Source organism: Leucopleurus acutus (genome assembly GCF_964270905.1).
Source record: "Leucopleurus acutus genome assembly, chromosome: 10".
NCBI lineage: Eukaryota > Metazoa > Chordata > Mammalia > Artiodactyla > Delphinidae > Leucopleurus > Leucopleurus acutus.
In genome coordinates, this window is record NC_139153.1 from 13,989,017 (window position 1) to 14,008,861 (window position 19,845).

The 19,845-nt window shown below is 38.5% G+C and overlaps 1 protein-coding gene across 4 annotated transcripts in view; it reads right to left on the reverse strand.

The window, feature by feature from the left end:
- CNTN4 (contactin 4) overlaps nucleotides 1-19,845 on the reverse strand; it is a 962,626-nt gene that overhangs the window by 489,444 nt on the left and 453,337 nt on the right. For all 4 annotated transcript variants that reach the window (XM_082847221.1, XM_082847220.1, XM_082847222.1 and 1 more), the window contains one exon: nucleotides 5,173-5,314. In XM_082847221.1, coding sequence (XP_082703347.1) covers nucleotides 5,173-5,227 — 55 coding nt within the window. In that variant the 5' untranslated portion in view covers nucleotides 5,228-5,314. The remainder of the gene's footprint in view (nucleotides 1-5,172; nucleotides 5,315-19,845) is intronic.

Here is a 19,845-nt window from a genome sequence, read left to right on the forward strand (position 1 = left end):
CTGCTGCGCTGTGAGGCCAAACTTTGAAACTCACTTCTGTGTTCTCTGCATTCTGATGGGGCTATATGGGCATGATGGTGGGGAGCAGGGATGTTTTAGGGCAGGTCCTGAGCTTCGCAGGAATGTTTGATTAAGGAGTAACTCGATAAGATTGTGCTTATCGATTTCTACTATCAATATCAACAAATACTGGAGGTTCCTACTGTACATCTGTGTTCTCTGACCCTAGAATAAGCCAAAACCATCTACGGCCTACGTTAGTCTTAGTGATAAGACACTTCCTAAGCCTAAAATGCCTTCTGAGGACCACTGGGCAGTGTCTCCACATGCTCTGACTGCAGGTGGTGGCCCCTGGTTTGCATTTCTTACTGTCATAGATTCAAGCTACACCACTGTGATTATTCAACCCAGGCCTCCTCCTTGCTCCAATTTTGAGAACACTCACTAATCCCAGAATACGCCTCACGTGAATGACACAGGATGCTTTCTGCCCTGCCCACCCCAGATGCAGCTGTAACAGCAGCAGAAATTTTGTGAACAGATCAACAAAATGCTTACATTTGGAGAGGATGCACTTTCTCAAAAAGAAATAACTGCTGAAGTTGGTAAACTGCACCACAGAGATGGGAATAAATTTAGCCTCTCTGAAACCAACATCAATTGAGACTACATCAAACATACATTTTTTTCACCCATTCACAGAGGGTTTTTAAATGTCTTCACACCTCTTGTTCCATATGAACATATGGACCAGCCATTTTATTCTTTTTCTCAAATCTGCCAGTGTGAACAGAATCAGTAACACACAGTAAGGCATAGGATCTGTGGGAAATTTCGTATTAGATGAATACAGTTTCACGCTTAGCTGTAACCCTTCAGCATACATATCTGTCTTTCAAATCATGTGTTTAGCTATAACTATACATTCTTAGAGTTAGAAAGAACTTTAGTAACCATCTGTTCAACACCCTCATTGTACAGAGGTGTAAACTGAATCCCAGAGAGGCAAAAACAACTTTCCCAGCAGCTGGCTAATAATAAAACTAGTAAATAGTAAAGCAAGTAAAAGACTAAAACTACCTGGTTGCAGGATCTGGATAATACTTCCAGGCATATCTATATAGAGGCAGGCATGCATGTACTCACACAAGTCCTTACACACATGTACACATATGGATCCACAGCACAGTCAACATCTCAATCATTTCTGTCAAAACCATGTTTTCTGTCTGCTTTCGTCCTAATTACTGATATGACCAATACTGGGCTGCTTTTCTGCTACTAATTGGTGTGTGCATGCTTTTGGTTTGGATTCCCCCAAAAGCAGAGCCTGAAAGAAGGACTGGAAACAGTTTATTTGGAAGATAATTCCAGGAAGTAGGAGTGAGAAGGAGAAGGTAGAAGAGGGTACTGTGGGCAACGGGACCTCAAAGGAACCATGTAGAATGTGCCTAGGCGTTCTCCTTCTAAATGGCAGGCCCTGAGACCTTTATCTACTGATTCTCATGCCCCATTGTGTGAGGACTGCACTGAAGACGAGAGTTAGTTTCTCAGAGTTCCCCTTGCTTGTGACTTTAGAGAAAGGCTTGAGAAACAAAAATACAGAACAGGGACAGTCAACCCAGCTGTGGTTGAAAGCAGAAATGGGCGAGGGGATTGGGAGATTGGGATTGACATATATACACTAATATGTACAAAATGGATAACTAATAAGAACCTGCTGTATAAAAAAATAAAAATAAAACAAAACAAACAAAAAAAAGAAATGGGCGAGGGCGTGCTGCCCCAAGAACAACTGATACACAGTTCAAGGCACAATAACCACTTTTAATACTTCATATATTTCTATCTAATTTAAACAACACAGTTGTACGTATTAGCCTCAGAGGTGGCTGGTTCACTGCCTTAACATGAAAGGGACTACAGCATGCCTTGTGTCCAGAGTACAGCTTGAAATTGGAGACTGGGTCTCTCTCTCCTTTCTGGTCAGTAGGCAGCATTTGTTCATTTGACATATGTTTATTTATTTAGTGAATGGCACTATGTACTAGGCATTTTGAAGATACTGGGCATACAGCAGTGAACTAAAAAGATAGAAATGCCTGCCTTAACAAAGCTCCAGTATGGTCAGGAAAGACATTTTGCATAAAGACAAAACTTATAGTTGTTCATATATTGATAAGAACTCTGAAGAAAAATAAAATAAGAAGAAGGGTATAAAATGTTGGTGAAAAGAATGATTGCTATTTTATTTTATTTATTTACTGTGGTCAGTAAAAGCCTTACCAATTCAGTGGCATTTGAGCACAGACCCAAAGAAGGCTAGAGGGCAACTGATAGGAACATACAGGGCAACAGCATTATTGGAAGAAATCAGCAGAAAGATCCTAAGGTCTACTTACTTGGCACTCTGTCTAATAACAAAAACTAAGCGCTTGAAACAGACTTCGCAAACTTGTGGGCTAGGAACAGCCTCTCCCTGGAAGACCACTTTGATTTGTTTCATACAGCCTTTTCATTTTTATTTTAAAATTAATTTGAGTTGGTTGGCAATGTTAAATAATTAGGAGATTTATTCATAAAAACTCAAAAAGCTGGGAGACCTGGCATATAGGACCAGAGTGGTGCACTGGTTGGTACTTTAATGGGACATGTTTGTTCCAGTTTTCTGCAGTCACCAGCCTTCCCTCTTGTCAGCAGGATTCACTATTCCTTTAAGACTGTTTCATTCACTTGTTAGCTTCCTTGCTCTTCCAGGTAGTTGGGTTATGTGTTCCTTGTTACTGTGTTCATCAGTAGTCTTTTCTGTTTTTTAATTACTGTCAGGGACTGAGTCTAGCTTTGGTAAGAGAGAAAATATCCATTGTACCATAAATTACTAATCAATTCCTTAAACGATTAGCAGACCTTTCAAGGTGCATCCCTTGCAGGAGGAACCTGTTTATATATTCAGGTCTTCTATCTTATTTAGGGAAAAAAGATCAGGAAAAAGCATATTTGAGATTCACTAATTATAACAAACATAATAGACATAAATTATTTTCCTTGCCAAAAACTCACCAAGAAATATATGACTAAGGAAGTATAGAAAAGGAAAAGAATGAACAGTTAAATAAATCTGTTCAAACTTCAGAGTGTCGAGCGCTATGTAAATTAATAAAATCAAGACAAATAGCAAGAAAACAAAAACATTAATTAAAGCTTGACTTTACTTACACTAAAGGAGGCATATGGTAAGGGAATATTAATGCCATGTAAACCAGTTCACAAAAAAGACTCACCAAAACATCAATATACTGATTTCCTATAAAAAACTAAGTGAATAAAAAAAGACACAGATACACATCTTGGGTGAAAATTCCGAGTTTTTCAAAACACCACTGAGGAGATTAATGGCTTCCTTGATTTTCAACCCTTTAATTTCTGATATCTACTCAGCACAGCGAGTTAAATAAACACATTGCTTTGGTCAAACACTGAGAAATCGATTCATTATGTTATGCTTTACAGAATATGTATCTCCCAGAGTCAGGAGGAGTTAGAGCCAGACTATCTCAGTTGAGGACTTTGGGGAGGGTCAAGGGTCATGAAAAGACTGGAGAAAAGGAAATGAGGCACAGAGCCTGAGGCAATGGCTTGGGGAGGGGGCAGAGATAAAGCTCCTGACCAGATGAGGGAGAAAAGTAATAGTTCTAAAAGAGACAGCTAGATGCCAACCTGTCCATGATCAGGGAATGGCGAGGATGCTATGAACCTAACTAAGGCAAGAAGTTTAGGATTTGAAGGTAGGGCATTCTGAAGTTTGTAAGTGGATGGGGTTTACATTTAGAAAAACGCGGGAAGAGTGAAAACCAAAATTTAAAGAGTACATTTGCAACCATTTACTGGACAAATCGACAAGACAGCCACAAGGCTGTATAGTGAGCTGGTCAAAACTATGGAATCTGGAGTTAGTCAGCTTTGGGTTGGAACCTTATTTTCTCTACCACCTCCTGGCTTGGTGACCTTGGGTGAGTTTCTTAACTTCTTAATGCTTCAGTAATAATATTAATAATAATAGCGACAAAAGTAAAAATAAAGAGTAAATACTTCCTAGTGATCATGAGACAATGAAATAAAAGTACACGGAGTGCTTAGCACAGTGCCTGGCATGAGTAAGGGATCCATACATGGAAGCACTACCATTACTACCTTTAATTACTCAACAATTGCACATAATCTGCCGTATCAAGCTGTCGGTCAATATAGCTATAGAACGCAGCTAACAAGAGTTCTGTGTCTGTCTTGCTTAGGAGTAGATTCACAGATATTAACACAGAGCTGTCTCCTTGTAAAATACTCAATAACATTATTTGAATGAATGCATGAATCAAGGTCATGATGATCCAAAAGTCATTTTTTGTTTTATGTTGTAAAAACACAGATATATTCCAGGTGTCCCTCTTGGACTTGACACTCTGAATAACAAAACAGGCGAACTAGACTCATTTCAAAAAGACCTGGAAAGACACCCACCATCCCAACCTGGAAACCAACTCTCAGTGCATGCTGGACTTAGGCAGCATCAACAATGAGTTATGTATGTCAGCTGGTAGGCTCCTATCTTCCAGAAAACCAAGAAAGTAATAAATAGCATGTTTGAACTTTTTAAAGCCCTTGTCTAGCGGGTGACCATGAGAGTATGGTAAAAGCCTTGTGTCTATGCTTTCCGGCTCCTGCTAAGCTATAGGTGTATTGCCATGAAAAAGAAAGTATCAAATGATGGAGTGATACCAACAAAGATATTGCAAGAGTCACCCAGATAAACTTCCATCCAATGACATCAAAGTAGGCAATACTCTATATTATCAGTTTTATTGCCCAATATCTCTGTGCAATTGAGCACGGGAAGGAGCAAAAATAACAACTTTCAAACTAAATAATGGCTCAAACAACTGTAAAAGGACCACACAGACAGGTGAAACATCAATGTCTAGCTTTGGATACAACACCATGGAAAGAGGCACTAAAAGACTATCAGGAGAGAGTATTCAGAAGTGTCAGCAAACGCTAGTCATAGTAGCGCGCACTCTTAAGATTTTATCATTGCCATCTAAAGTGAAGGCCCGCTTTTGAATTAGTGTGAAATACAGTGGCATTTTTAAATCAAAAAGTTCTAAAATGACACTCTACCTGCAAGGCACAACATGAATGACTGCAGCACCAGCAGTTCCCATGGCAACCTCATCTTCAGTTTCTGAGGTCAAAGGAGTTTCAAGTCCAATAACAAGTGAATAAAATAGCTGTTTCTTTTAAGTTGTATTCAACCTTTAATCTGTGGGAGAGAAGAGACAATACAATGAGATTTGGGAATACTTCTCCTTGTGCGCTCTGAAAATTTATCCTTACTTGAGTACAAATAAAAATGCTTCTGGAAAACTACTCTTGAAGAAGAGAAAGCATGTTAAATTTTGAATTGAAGCAAATATGGCTCCTTTCCTTCTTCCCAATAATACTTGGGCAGAGACTGAAGCTGGTAGGTCCCTGTGGCTACTGAGCGCAGGTAAGAACAGCTTCTGATCAGATGTGAACCAACCCTTTCCAGTCCCTTAGTTTCCAGACCCCATTCTTATTTATTTTCCAATTAATAATACACCCAAAATAGTGAATACAGAAGAAATTCCACTGAACAAAACAGGGCTAGCATTGGTGGACTTTAAAGAGAAATTCTGAAGTCTTAGAATGGAGTTACATGTGTGAAAAATTATAACTACCCCATCAATTCAAACATTTTTTCCCCCAATGCTCCATGTTTCATCCCCAAAATGCAACAGAAATATGCAGCTCCAGTGCCTACAGAGAAAAATCCTACTAAGTATGAGTAGCTGTCTACTAGGTTCTTTTGGACAAATCTAGAGCATGAGTAAGAACAGTCATTCTTCCGTTAGCCAGGAATCTTAAAACAGGAGAACTCCATGGTGAAGAGAGGCTGCTTGTTCTGTGTACGATGTACAAAGCAGGTAAGTGGACGGGTGAAGCAGGCAGCATTCACGGGCCCTTGGGAGGGCAAGGGTACATCCTGTCTGAAGGGGCAGGTACCCCCCCAGCTCATGCTAATGGTTAACATGTGGGGCACAGACCTAGGGTTGCAGAAGCACTTACAACTTTTCAAAGAAAAGTTGAAAACATTATTGTATTTTGAAAATCTCCCAAGTTTTAAATGTTGGAAACCTCTTCAAAAGATTCTTTTAAAACATCGAGGGAGCCAAACACCACCAAATTGCCTTCAGGTACCACAGTTTTGCAACATGACCTCGGTAAAACAGAACTCACACTGTGCTTGGCTTGCTCTCATCCACTCATCCCTTCTCCCATCCATCCTATGAGCCAGACATGGATTTATGCATCTATGGAGTGCCTTTTGCTTGCCAGACACTAGTGAGGCACCGGACCTGCCAAAATGGAGATCCCAGCCGTATGTAGTATGTAAGAATCTCCTACTCCAGTGGGTTCAGTTACCTGCAGTTTCATAAAACTGCAACACAACATGCCATTTTGAAAGAAGGAGGACAGTTTCCGGACTTCATAAAGGAGATGAGCTCCTACTGGTGTTTGAAAGATGAGAATGATGCGTCTTCCTATTCATCATTTAACCAAATAAGGGAGAAATCTAGGAAAGCAGAAGACACACACTGTTTACAGCTTGGGCGGTAACCAGTTCCCAGGTCCTGGTTATGTACCCCACCCCGTCTCTCTCCCAAGGTTGTTTCAAAAGAAACGTCCTGGTTAAGTACATGAAACCTCTTTGAAAACCACACAGCACCATACGAATGCTAGATACGATTATTATTGTAGTCCTGATATTTTTTAAGCTGATGATAACCTGGGTCTTCTCCTCTCACTGCCACTTACCAGAGCGAACACAGGTTTACATGAGAACATGGATCAACATGGACTAACATGAGCTCCTCAATCAAGGGCTCTTAGCATTAACTGATGCCACGTGGTCACTCAGAAGCCTTTATGTTTACCATGAAGCGAACAGAAAGTGAAGAACCATCATTAGAGAACTCGTCTTTCTTTTGCGTCCGTAAATAGCTCAGTTTCTGATAAAGCCAGACTAGATACGTTGTGAAGACAAAAGGGACTCTTAACTTCTGATGTGCTGATGTGGCGTGTCTCTAACTGGATATGTTCAGATACTCTTCTGACATGCATGGTAATTAGGCCATTTTAGATAAACAGGATGTGCTGATCAATGAAAACTATTAATGTCTTTAGCAAATGATCAGGGTATTAATAATTAATTTTGCGACGGAAATGTCATCTCAGACCAGAGGATTGATCTACGTTGTTAAGCAGTTTCTTGAAGCAATTAAAATTAGCTTAGAAAATGTATCCAATTACACCGTAAAGATTTAATTCAAGATAGGATGCTATTTACAGTGTGTGCTCTGTTAAGAGCTGTAGATTTTTAAGGATGAAGGATTTCAAGAACCCGACTGGCGTTTACTTACATCCAGGTAGGTAAGGCTCACCTTCACTAATCAGAAATAATGGGGTCGTTGATGGTAATTCGTCTGGTGGGCAGTCCTAACCAGAGCACAGGGTTTTCTGAAGGGAGCTGAAGATTGATGAATCTCATGTGGGACTGTGGTGCAGGATACAAAGTTTCATAATTTCCGTTTTTCTGCCAGAACCAGAAAGCAAGCTGTGGGATGAGGTGAGAGTTATGGCAGTAATAGATCTCCCCTGCAGCCTGGAGCTCTCTCTGGTTTACCGTAAGGTGGCTGTAGGAAAAGGTAGTGTACTCAGCACTAACTGTGGGAACTTGACCAAGAATTAGACTCGTAAATCCTGGGGAGGGGGCCACACAATGAAACAGGACTGGCTTGCTTTCTCTGGCTGAGCCAGAAGGATATGAATAATTGAGAATCCCACAGTTTATCTGTACACATTGCTCCACACAGCCAAACTCCTCCAGCCTTCAACACTTCAAACAATTCTTATATAGCAAGAGTCATGCTAAAGAACTCAGTCTAAAGTGTGTAAGACAAATCATGACTCAGTTCTTCCTTAAACACCTTGGTTTCCAAGAACCTACATGCAGGGTCTCATCATATAATGACTGCTTTTAGCACTTTGCTAAATTAAAATTCTGCTGGTATCCAAATGCTCTAATTCAGCTCAACAAATAAGCAGGTGTGCTTACTGGGGGCAGGGACAATGCTAGGGGTGGAGGTGCAGAGGTGATGGAGGTAAGAGCCCTATCCTCAAGGAGCTCACTGTTTACTTGGCAAGAAAGGCGATTAAACCAGGCATTATATTTCAGTGGGATTAACATAGTAAATCTATTAAGGACAAGGTGCTGAGGATGCTAAAGGAACGTCACCTAACTGAGCCGGGGGGTGGGGTAAGGCAGGGGCTTCAAGAATGCTCTCTAAAGGGGCTAACAGTTCGAACTGTGTCTTAAAGGATGAGTAAGAGGGAGGAAGGAAATTCTAAGCCAAGTGGCAAGGGCAACTGACAGGCATGAGAATTTAGAGAATCTTCAAGTTACTGCAACACAAGAAAATGGAAGGAGCACCATGGGCGGACTCACACCTGTGCTCTAATCTTGGCCCTACATTCTCCAGCTGTGTGGCTCATCTGTAAAATAACAAGAATACCCATCATCCAGGCTTACTGTAAGGATTAGTGAGAGGGTATGGAAGGCACCAAGGTCAGGGCCTTGACACTTAGTAGCCACCCTTGCTAAACATAGTACAGCACTGCCTAAGCCAGGTACCTGATGCCCGAACAGTCTTGAATGTATATTAAAGAGTTTGGACCTGAATCTGAAGACTAGGAGAGGGTGGAAATGACTTTAAACAGGAAGAAGTTCTGAATAAACTTGGTTTCCCTGTATGGGGATCTGCTTTACATGCAATCCCCAGAGACAGAGAATATCTACTTTCCCCATTGCTTGTCTCCTCTGCTCAGCAGGTGAACTCTAATTACGAAGTATACTTCCAATATTCAACACAGTTTTCAAAACCTCATGGCAGTAAGACAGAGTGGGAAAACACTGGATTTGGAATCAAGTGAATTGAGTTCTTTCTTCCTGGTTTTGCCACTAGTTATCAATTTTGGGGAAGCCACAACCTTTGTAAACATATTTGCTTATCTATGGTTTGGGACTCATACCATGAGCCCTATCTTTCTCACACGTGGTTGTAAGATTTAACTGACCTATGTTTTGAAAGTGACTATCAATTATTCTTATTGTGTAGATTCTAATTCAAATCCCCTCTGAGATTTTAAACTTTACAAAGGTAGTAATATTTGTGTTTTCATAGGTATTTAAGAGGCTCATGGAGAATTACATGGCACAGAGCAGGCAGTCAATAAATAGTATGTAAATGAAAGAATAAATTTAACATCTTTCATGGATCTACTATGTACTTTTACATTCCCTTCTTATTTAACCTTCATCACAACCCTGGAGGTCAGGTATCACTAATCCTCTTTAAATTTATAATCTTGGAAATTAGATTATGAATGGAACTTGTTCAAGGTCAAACATCTAGAAATCATCAGAGCTGGTATTCAAATCTAGGTCTTCATACTTCAAGTACTGTGCTCTTCTCTACCACAGCAACAGAAATGTAAATAAAGCAATGTGTCTTTAAAGGGGAGACATAAAGTTCTGGTGGTAACCCTCCTAACTCTGCTTTTCATGTTGCCCTTCTGCAGAATAGAAACCAGATACCAGGGAGCAGAGATACAGAAGCTGCATAATATTCATAATGCAAACTAGAGCATGGGTTTCAGAGCTGAGCCCTTGTCAGAAGAGTGCATTTCACTAGTGTGAATTCAGAACTCCTTGTGAGAGCACAGCTGGGAATGCTTCTTTCCCTCTAAACGTAAGAACAACAGGAACATTTGTTTTCTTCCTAATTATTATTTAGGATGCAGCCATTCTTAAGGCAAGAATTTTAAAAAGGATCATCCACAGTTCCCAGTGTATGGTTGAGCATTTTCTAACTCTACAATTAACTAATAAGTAGTGCAGTCAATCATAATGGCAAGGAAGCAGTGAGCAGAACTGAAAGCAGGAGACACATTCAGCTTCCTCAGAAAGCAACCTGTCAATCATTTCAAGGGAAAATGGCATACAGTCAAATCTTAATATTTAGTCAGTCAACAGGTATTTATTGAGTGCTCATTATTCAAATGGTAATATGCAGAATGCAAAGAGTCAAGGTCAAGGCCTCTGCCACAAAAGGATGACAACTCAGCTGGGTAGAAAAGATTACTGACTATATAACTTAGTTTATATGGCAACTTAGGGGTACAAATAATCTATACTTTCTATCCTTATGGTATCTGGTCTACAGGTTCCTCTTGGATAATGAAAATTCATAGCAATCAAATTAGCTTAATAGATTTTCTCCTTGTACCAACTTTTTATTCTATCTTCTACCAGAAACATATTTCCATGTCTATTTCCTTGAGGTCTTCCCTACTTCAGTGGAGACTGAAATAAGAAGTCTGCCAGGAATGTGAAAAAATGTGTGTTGCTTGGTTTCTCTTTGGATTGCTTGTCCCAAGCATCTGAAAGCATTAAGAGGAAAGTATTAAGTGTAAAGAAGATGTAAAAGGGACTGGATAATACATTTGGAAAACTGCGCTTATTAACCAACAGGTAGGCACGCATGAGATGGAATTCCTTATGGAGATGGTACCCAGCTACTCAGTGGCTGATTGGGACTCTATTTCCATCATAAGATCACATTACAGAGGACTTTGAGGACAGAGGGTCAGCTAAATGGGGACAATTATCCCCATTTTTAAAGGCTTTCTAGGCAAAATGGTGTCTGCCACTTGTGGCAATTCTAACCAGAAATATGATGATTACATTAAGACACACTCTGGCATAAAAGCCAGCTAGCCAACATCTTATCAACTCAGTCACTGAAGGATATCTTTTAGACATTCTGAGAGCCAAAAGAATTCTACACACTATTTATGAAAAATCCCATATTAAAGTTTCTTAGAATATATAAGCACTACCACCTTCTCAACAAATATTCTCCTTATAAAACCTTACTCTCCTTTGATGTTAGACCTTTACATTTTGCTACTCAGGAGACCATCTTAAAAACAAGAACTGAAGTCACTGCAATAATCAAAGTGTATTATTTCAAAAGATCACTGGATTGAGATTCAGAACAACTGGGTTCGTAGCTCAGTGCTGTTATTTACTCGCTGGGCAAGTTTTTTCACCAATAAAAGTGGTCTGGATCAGACTGTTTCTAAAAATCGTTTAAGTCCTGTTGCATCATTACATCAGAAAGACGGTGCGTATTCAAAAGATTTAATTCAATAAATGAATGGTGGTCACTCTGCCTTTGTCATCACCAATTAGACATCTCACAAGTTCTCAGATGACAGCATCTTCTCACGCGTCAAAGTTGTCTGAGATACACTGCTTTTCAGCTCTATGTATGGTGCCGTTACTGCAACGTAATCCCAGGCCACAAATACATATTCACCATTCATAGTCTCCACCAGGTAATCACTTACTGTACTACTTTCTAAAGCTGTATTTAATTTTTACTTTTATTAAAGTAATACATAAACATAGCTTAAATACCTACTCCTACTCCCCTCAGAGAACTGCTTCCCAAGGAAAATAGGTTGCCTTTCTGATACGTATCGCAATCTTCACCAAAAAAATGCTTATACTACTATATCTTGATTTGGGGTTCTTATGTATTATTAGTTTCTTTTATGGATGACAATAATTCAGCTTTCTCATATAATCACTCCCAATGACACACATACACAACACACACACAAACGCCTGGTTCCACTGTTGTCCAAATTTAGTTACATTATTTAATTTGGTTAATAATTTTTCAACTGAGTCCCAGAGTAAACTGCTTATGCTTTCTTTCCGTAATAGTTGGGTTTTTTTAACACTTAATACTTTCCTCTTTATTTGCTTAGGTTTCTAGGTATATATTACAGATTCATTCTAAACATTCTACCATATCTAATGCTTTCATTATGTTCAAACACACCTTGTAGCCCATCAGCTTTAATAAATACTTATTTAGGACATGTAGATACTGAACACTTTTACATTTCAGTTGAAAACAAACAGATATGGTTCGTGTTCTAGCATCCTTTAGATGAAAACAGAAAAGCCTTGCATTCAAAGATATAATTAAATATATTATGCAATTATTCATATATGAAACTTACATATTTGTGAGTTTCCAATACAACATATGTAATTAAAAAGCAACATAAAAGGATATGTGATTAAACTATTAAACACCGTTGGAGGCAATGTAATGGTAGAATGTAATATGAAATAACTGAGGAGATGATAAATAATAGATATCCTTTATGAAGCACTTACTATGTAGTAGTCTCTTATTAAGTATTAACACATATAATCTTTAAAACAACACTTTAAGTAGACAACAATATCATTTTAAAGGTTAAGTACGCTGTCTTTAGTTAGAGCTGAGAAGTAATGGAGATAGGACATAAACTCTGAATATTTTCCCCAGAAGTTTACTGAAGTATATTTTACATACACTGATAGGTATTCTTTTTAGTGTAAAGTTTAATGAGATTTGAAAAATTTATGTAGTCATATCACTACTATACCACCAAGATGTAGAATATTTCCATCACCCTAGAAAGCAACCCTAAAAGTTTAACTTCAGAGTATAGATGTTTATCCATTCTCCTAAAGTTCTCCCAAATAGTTATAACACAGGCTTATTAACTGTAGTACATATAAGATACATGTTTTTTTCTTCCTCTTATTTAGACTGCTTCTCTGATACTTCATCTTCCCTTTAGAATATCACTCCCATATTAGTATACTCTCAGTACAACAGAAATGAGAACAAAAGTAGATCATAGCAGAAGACAGGAAAAGACACGGCACCTCCATGGTCCCTTCCCAGGGAAAGCAATGCTAATTGAGCATGGACCTTCTCCCACTTAGCCCAAGGGCAGCCCCAGAATCTTTTCCAGGTAGCATTTCAAGCAGGCACAACAAAATCAATATGGTTTGTAAGTAACATAAAAACTTCTTTGCCTTCCCTATGGTGGTTGAAAACATCAGCTTTAGAATCACACAAGCCAGCTTTAAGTCCCAGCTCTACCATTTAGTTGTTGACCTCGGGCAAGTCATTTAACCTAGGTTAGCCTTACTTTTCTCTTCAGCAAAGTGACAGTGATGATTCAGGGTTGTTGAAAGGAATATAAGAGAAAATCTCTTTAGTTGGATTCTGCTAAAAAAGTTGAGCATGGCTTTGAGAAGGTAAACTTGTTGGGAAAAGAAGATGGACAAGCAGTGGAAGCACCTGGCTTCAGGAGACACATGGATGCAGGAAGCTCACTGTGACAAAGGGGAAAAACCCATGACCCGTTGCATTCCCTCCTGAGCATCAGAGCAGAGTGCGTGCAGGAACTGGGGAATTTGGGGGTGGGGGGAAATGACATTTCCCAGAGACGCCAGTCTTAGTCTTGCTTTCTGGGTAATGGGAAGTAAACTTTGCAAACTTTCTTAAGGCTGCTACCAACAGAGCAGGAAAGAAGCGTTCTTAGCAATCATCTCACGTTTGTTTTCCTTCTGCCCACTGGTGTGCTGCAGAGTGCCAATTCTGCTAAACTCCCAAATAAATCACTGGTAATGAAGCATGTCGCACATACAGACAGCAACAGGCACTTTTTAATCACCTAAACCAAAGAAGAGCTAAAGGTAAGCACAAAACACTCTAATACCTAATACATTAGGTGTCAGATTTAAAGTGGAAAGAACCGTGTGACTTTCAGGGCTTTTACTTGGATGCACTTAGTGGGGAAGTAGAGCTACCAGTATATTCATCACTATGCACAGCTTGCTGACTGCTTGGACAGCCAAATCAGATAGGTGGTAGCCTAAAACAGAGTCTGTATCTACTTAATCAGAAGTAGAAGTAAGACTGCAAACATAAATGCACAAATTATGACAGGCTATAAAAATAAACAGGCTAAAATCATTGATCCTCTGTACTTCACTCACAAATTATTAACTAAATTTCTACTAATTGACATGCCACATGATACAGAAATGAATAAGACACACATAGTCTGCCCTCATGGAGCTTATTTTATTCTACTGGCGGTGTAAATAACACAGGGCTCTAGGGGGGCTTGGAACAGTGGACAACCAGGAAAGTGTGTCAGTAAGAATCAAGAGTGTATATGACCTTTGGAAACAGACCTATGTTCAAATCTTGGTTTTCTATATCCAATGCCTGAAATGTTTTGGAAAAGTTATTTGGATGCTCCAATTTTTTGTCTGTAAGATGGAGACTGCCATCTACATCAGAAGTGCATAGGGAAGTATGTGAGCTAATGCATGTAAAATGGTTAGCACTCTAAGACAGTCTTAACGTGGACTTTGTCTTACCTAGGGGACGCTTAGAAGTCTAAGTGGAGTGTGGGACATGAAACTACCCTACTCTTTAGTGAAGTGGTAAAACAGGATTTATATTCATAGCCTGCCATCTCACGAAATGGTAAACAAATTGTACATTCTAGATCCTGTGCTATTATTTACAGAAATAAATATACTGGACCATTATCTAAATAAAATTTGATGAATAAACACGGTATGTTAGACCCTTGATGTCACAGTAGACAAAGTCCTGTTGACACGGAGTTTGCATTCTAGTGCACTTTCCAGTTTATTTGCCCATGGAACTCATTTTCATGAAGAAAAAGCTAAATTCCTACAGGCACACCTCACCATCATTGTCATTTGGTCTAGGACTGCATGCAGATGATAGGACGTTTCCAGATCATCTGACAAACTCTTTTGAACTCTTCTTTGGTATCAAATAGTTTTCCAGAAATCCACTGCATATTATACAAAACTATTTAAGCAAGTGCTTGCCTCCATTTCCTTGTTTTATTTATTTATTTTTTGCACCCTGATCTGTATCTCAGGCATGAAAGATGATAGAGAGAGAAAACGACAAGCTTTTTTCTTGAGTACATACTATGTCTGTTAGTAACCAAAGATTTTACATGAACTATGTAATCCTCACAGTGACTTGAGGAGGTAGGTATATCATTATTCCCATTTGTCAAAGAAGAAAGTGAGGCTTGGAGAGGCCAGTGAGTCAGTTACTTCTTTGTTATTCCTTCCACTGCTTTCTCCTAGACCTGTAAGTGGCTAACTTCTTCTCAGCATATTGTATCAAGGCCAATAGCAGTGATATTCCAAAAGAAAAATAGAGGAGACAGCTGGTAAACCTGTGTGTGAAGGATGCCCTTCTCTGCATTGGTGGGGATATTTCATCACCAGATACAATGTAATGAGACTGAATTATTGCATATGGATCCAGAATCATTAGCATGCCAAGGGACACCTTCCCCCCTTATAAGAACAGCAGAAATTGCAAATGTGACAGTTTAAAAAAAGGTTTTTATAGCCCTTATCAATTCATGGTTATTCATTGGTTAGTTTAATAGCCAAAATAGGTAGAAAGTGATCAACGTGCTCTTTGTTTAATCAGGCTGACTTAGGCCAAATTGAGCAAACATTAGTTGGTTCTCAGGGAACGAGATTTCAGGCCTGGCCTGTCACATGTAGAGCAGATGTCCCTGTAGTTCTGGGTGTGAGATGAGCACATGCTGCCAATCTACTTTAACCATTCTACTTATGTTCTTATTTAAAATGTGATAAGAGTGATCATTTCCAGTTATAAAGTGGCTTTTATCTGAGAATCTCTAAAGGACAGTGTATTAAGTCTACACTGTTTGGGATGAGCGTTAGCTTCCAGTATTATAATTTTTAGGCAGGGAAACTGAGGTATAAAAGAGTATAGTGAGTATACAATACTTAGTAAATTAAGAAAAACATGCGTCTTTGTCTAAAGCTAAGACTCAGGGGAAAAGAATAATCTGACATGAGGAAACTTAGCCAACACCCTCTTAACCAAGTGATCAAGGCTGACATCACCAGTGCCAATTCATATTGGCCTCAAGCCCCCTCTGCCATGGAGCAGTGAGGGGGACACAGTATTCATGTGTGGTCTCCTTGCAAACAATGCCTAAACTCAGTGTGATCATGAGAAAACATCAGACAGTTGAGTAAGGTGCTACAACATAACTGACCAGCGGTCTTCAAAAGTGTCAAGATCACCAAAGGAAAGAATAAGGAATTGTCATGAATTAAAGGACAGTACAAAGAAATGAATATTGCAAACAAGGTGGGATTTTGGATTAGATCTTGGAAGAGGAAGAGGACATTAGTAGAAAAACTGGTGAACTTTAAATAAGGCTTGCTGTTTCATTAACTGAATGGTACCAATGTCACTTTCCTGCTTTTGATCACTATATTATGGCCATGTAAGATGTTAACACTAGGAAAACCAGCGTGAAAAGGAACTCTGTAGCCCTTTTTGTAACTTTCCTATAATTATTTCAAAATAAAGCTAATACTGTATCAACTATTTCCTAGCCTGAGAGTAAAATTTTGAAAAAAAAATCCATTTTTGGTTTTTATAACAGTGGATCTATCCTCCTTGAAAGATATGTGCACACATAATGCCAGTTTAGATGTTATATTTAGGTATGCCACATCATTTCTAGAGAAAGTTCAATGATCATGAAAGTGTGCTCACAGGAGACACATTGGTCAGAGGAAAAATGATGTAGGAAAAAAAAAAAAAAATGTCTGGATGCCCAGGCTGCAATCCATATTGACAATACTGACTTTCTTCCAATTTAATTGAAATCACACTGCTGAATAGACAAGTTAAGGTATGAAGAAAAAAGATTACTCTGCTTTTCTTAATGAAGAATAAATGAAGCCAGAATTCTTTACTTCTTGTATGCTAAAAACACAACACCCAGGTTTTCCCTAAACTTTTTATTTAGTATCACTGTGCGCTCTTTGCAATGACATGTGAGATCTATATAAAGAGAGAAAAGTATGAAGATGGGAATAGTTGTAATACTATATCATATTTTTTCATGACATCAAACTTCCTCCCTAAATTAGCAGTCTAGGTCTGCTGTTGGTAGAACAAAATGTAGCAATTCTATTTACCTATGGAAACTAAGACATAGCTGAATTATCTATGAAAACATTTTTGAGAATATAATTCTAATAAGTGATAACTTCAACTTTGAGGCTATTTCAGAGATGTGGCAAACAACAAAAGAATGATCTAAATAGTTGTAGTTACTTAGGAAAATTCAATTCCATGACCTATGTTAAAGTGTATTCCTACACACAGTTCAAGTTTTTATATTATTGCCTCCCAGCCCTTCACTTACTACACCTCAGCTGCAAGTTTCAGGAAAGTATTTTCAAGTGTAGGAAGAAACTTGGTGAAATATGTCCTCCTGGTACCTAAGTTTATATAACTGTAAATATATGTAAGTTCTCATCTGACCCTCGGCAGCATCACATTTCAGGCTCAGACTGTACCCCAAGTTACCTCAGAGAAGCTCTGCTAGAGGAAAACCAAAAACTACTTGGGAACCAGTAATCTTGAAGGCTGAGAAAGAATAACCTGCATAAATACAATGAAATAGCCTTCCAAGTGTCTAGCTGAGTGCAAGAAGGCAGATTTTTCCTAATCAAAAATGAATATTTTTGTATGACTTTAACTATGTTCCTAGCTCACAGTAAGCCCTCAAGTGGGGCGGTAGCAATGGTAGTGGAAATGCATCAGGTTGTAATGACAGACTTGTGTTACTTCAAAGCTCTGGCACCAATTCCGCCCAAGAGATGCTACTTTCTCCTGAGTTCACACAATTGAGGAATGAGTCTGGGAGCCACGATGAGCATGCTCAGAGAAACCAGGAAAATAATCAGAGAAGAAATGTATTGCTTCCGTTTTGTTGATATTAATAGGGACTCCAAGAAAGCCCCTCTTTGATCCAAATCCCCAAAACCTTAACCCATGGCTTCGTCCCACTACTTTTTAACACCTGATCCTCCATTACAACCACAGAACTCCAAACACCCTTCAGTTTGAACATTAGAAGTTGCATTTCTGAGCAATGTTAACTAGCCAGAATAAAATATAGAAACAGTATATAAGTCATATACATTACATATACATACATATGTGTGTATATATATCTGATTGTGAATATCTATTATTGTGACATACATACTATATATATACACACATATGTATACAAACACACACATATATGTGTGTGTGTATATATATAAACACACGGGATATCTCAGGGTCCAGTTTTCAACACAGAATAATTTGTTCTATACGAGAAAAGAGTTTAAAAAAAAAAACCTTCACATCTTTGTAAGTGCTTCACTGTGCTAAGTGGACATATTTCACACATTGTTATTCAGTAAACACAGCATTATGTTACATTCTAATTGAGAATAACTTCCAGAAATACCTCATGCATTTGTAAATGAACAGTGCAGGTGAACAAAGACAGGCAGGGTCTGCAATTATTCTTGTGTATATTTTATATGCCCACCAGTTCTGTTGTCTTAAAACAGACTTAAGGGAAAGCTCGTCTAGGTTAATTGCTATTGCTAAGGAAAAGGCCCAGGTTTGCCTTCACAGTTAAATCATTTCCTTCAGGTGCAACAATCAGGCTGGCCTTTTGGGATCAACTTTTGTCTAAAGACAAATGTGTAGTAAAGTCTCCTCTCATTTTTCTAAAAATACTTATTATTCACTCTTTAAAATTTTTCAATATCACCAAATAAAGAGTTTAATATTTCTAATAGCAACCAGATAATTTCAGGAAAAAAATATTCTCTGGCTCTTGGTTTCTTAACATAACATAGGAGCTGGGCAGCATGTTACCTGTCTGAAGGAAGAATGTGAGTAATGGGTCATCAATGGCAGATTCCCAGGTAAAGCTATAGGTCAGCTTAAGAAAAGTCCCATATCTGAGCAGCCCAGATCCCTCTGGTCCATTCTCACATTTCAGCCACAGCTATGTTACCAGACTGTAAATACGATAGAGCCACATTCTCCAACTTTCCACTTACCTTCAATACCTTTACAGAACCAGGAAAGACCTGTTTAATTCAAACTCCCACCCATCTCTGCAGCAGACATCTGTCTTAGAGCTATATTGCATGACAGCTGGATAGGTCTGGCCATCTTGCCTCCTTATCTCTGTTCCTGCTTTTTCCCCACTTCTCTGTAGCTAGCTTGAAATTTATATGTAGATGAACTTCCTCTGAAAGTCTTCTCTGACCTCTTAATTATCATTTTACTTCTCATACGTGCTTTGACAACATTCAGAATTTCTCTTATTAGAGCAGTTATCATATAGTATTATAACTTTTGTCTGTATCCTCCTTTGTTATTATAAATGCCCAGAAAGGAGAAACAAGGTCTGTCTCATTCATCCATGTACTGAGAAAGGAAGCCCAAAGTAAATATATCTTGAATCAACTTAAACTGTAACGCATTTAATTACTTAGGAGAAGGCAGAGTAAGTCCAATAGCTCAAACTGCCAGCAGGAAGTAATACAATTTGAACCTAAAAAAATAATAATCAGAAAATTACTCAGAACTAGTTAAGAAGGTTAGGACTTTACCCTGGCTACTTTTGTGGACAATAGTTTGTGAGTTTTCTTGGGAATTTAACAAGCTTTCAATAAAGATATGCCTATGATAATCTATATAGATAGTTAAATTATAAGTTTGGAAACTTCTAAATCACAGGTTCTCAAATATGTTTAAGAGTTAATATAAAAATAATTCCAAGTTTCCATCTGTTTGAGAGAAGCGAGTTAACCAAAGTAGATGGATCACTTTATTCCAAGACTTCTCATAGACTTCAATAAGATGACAT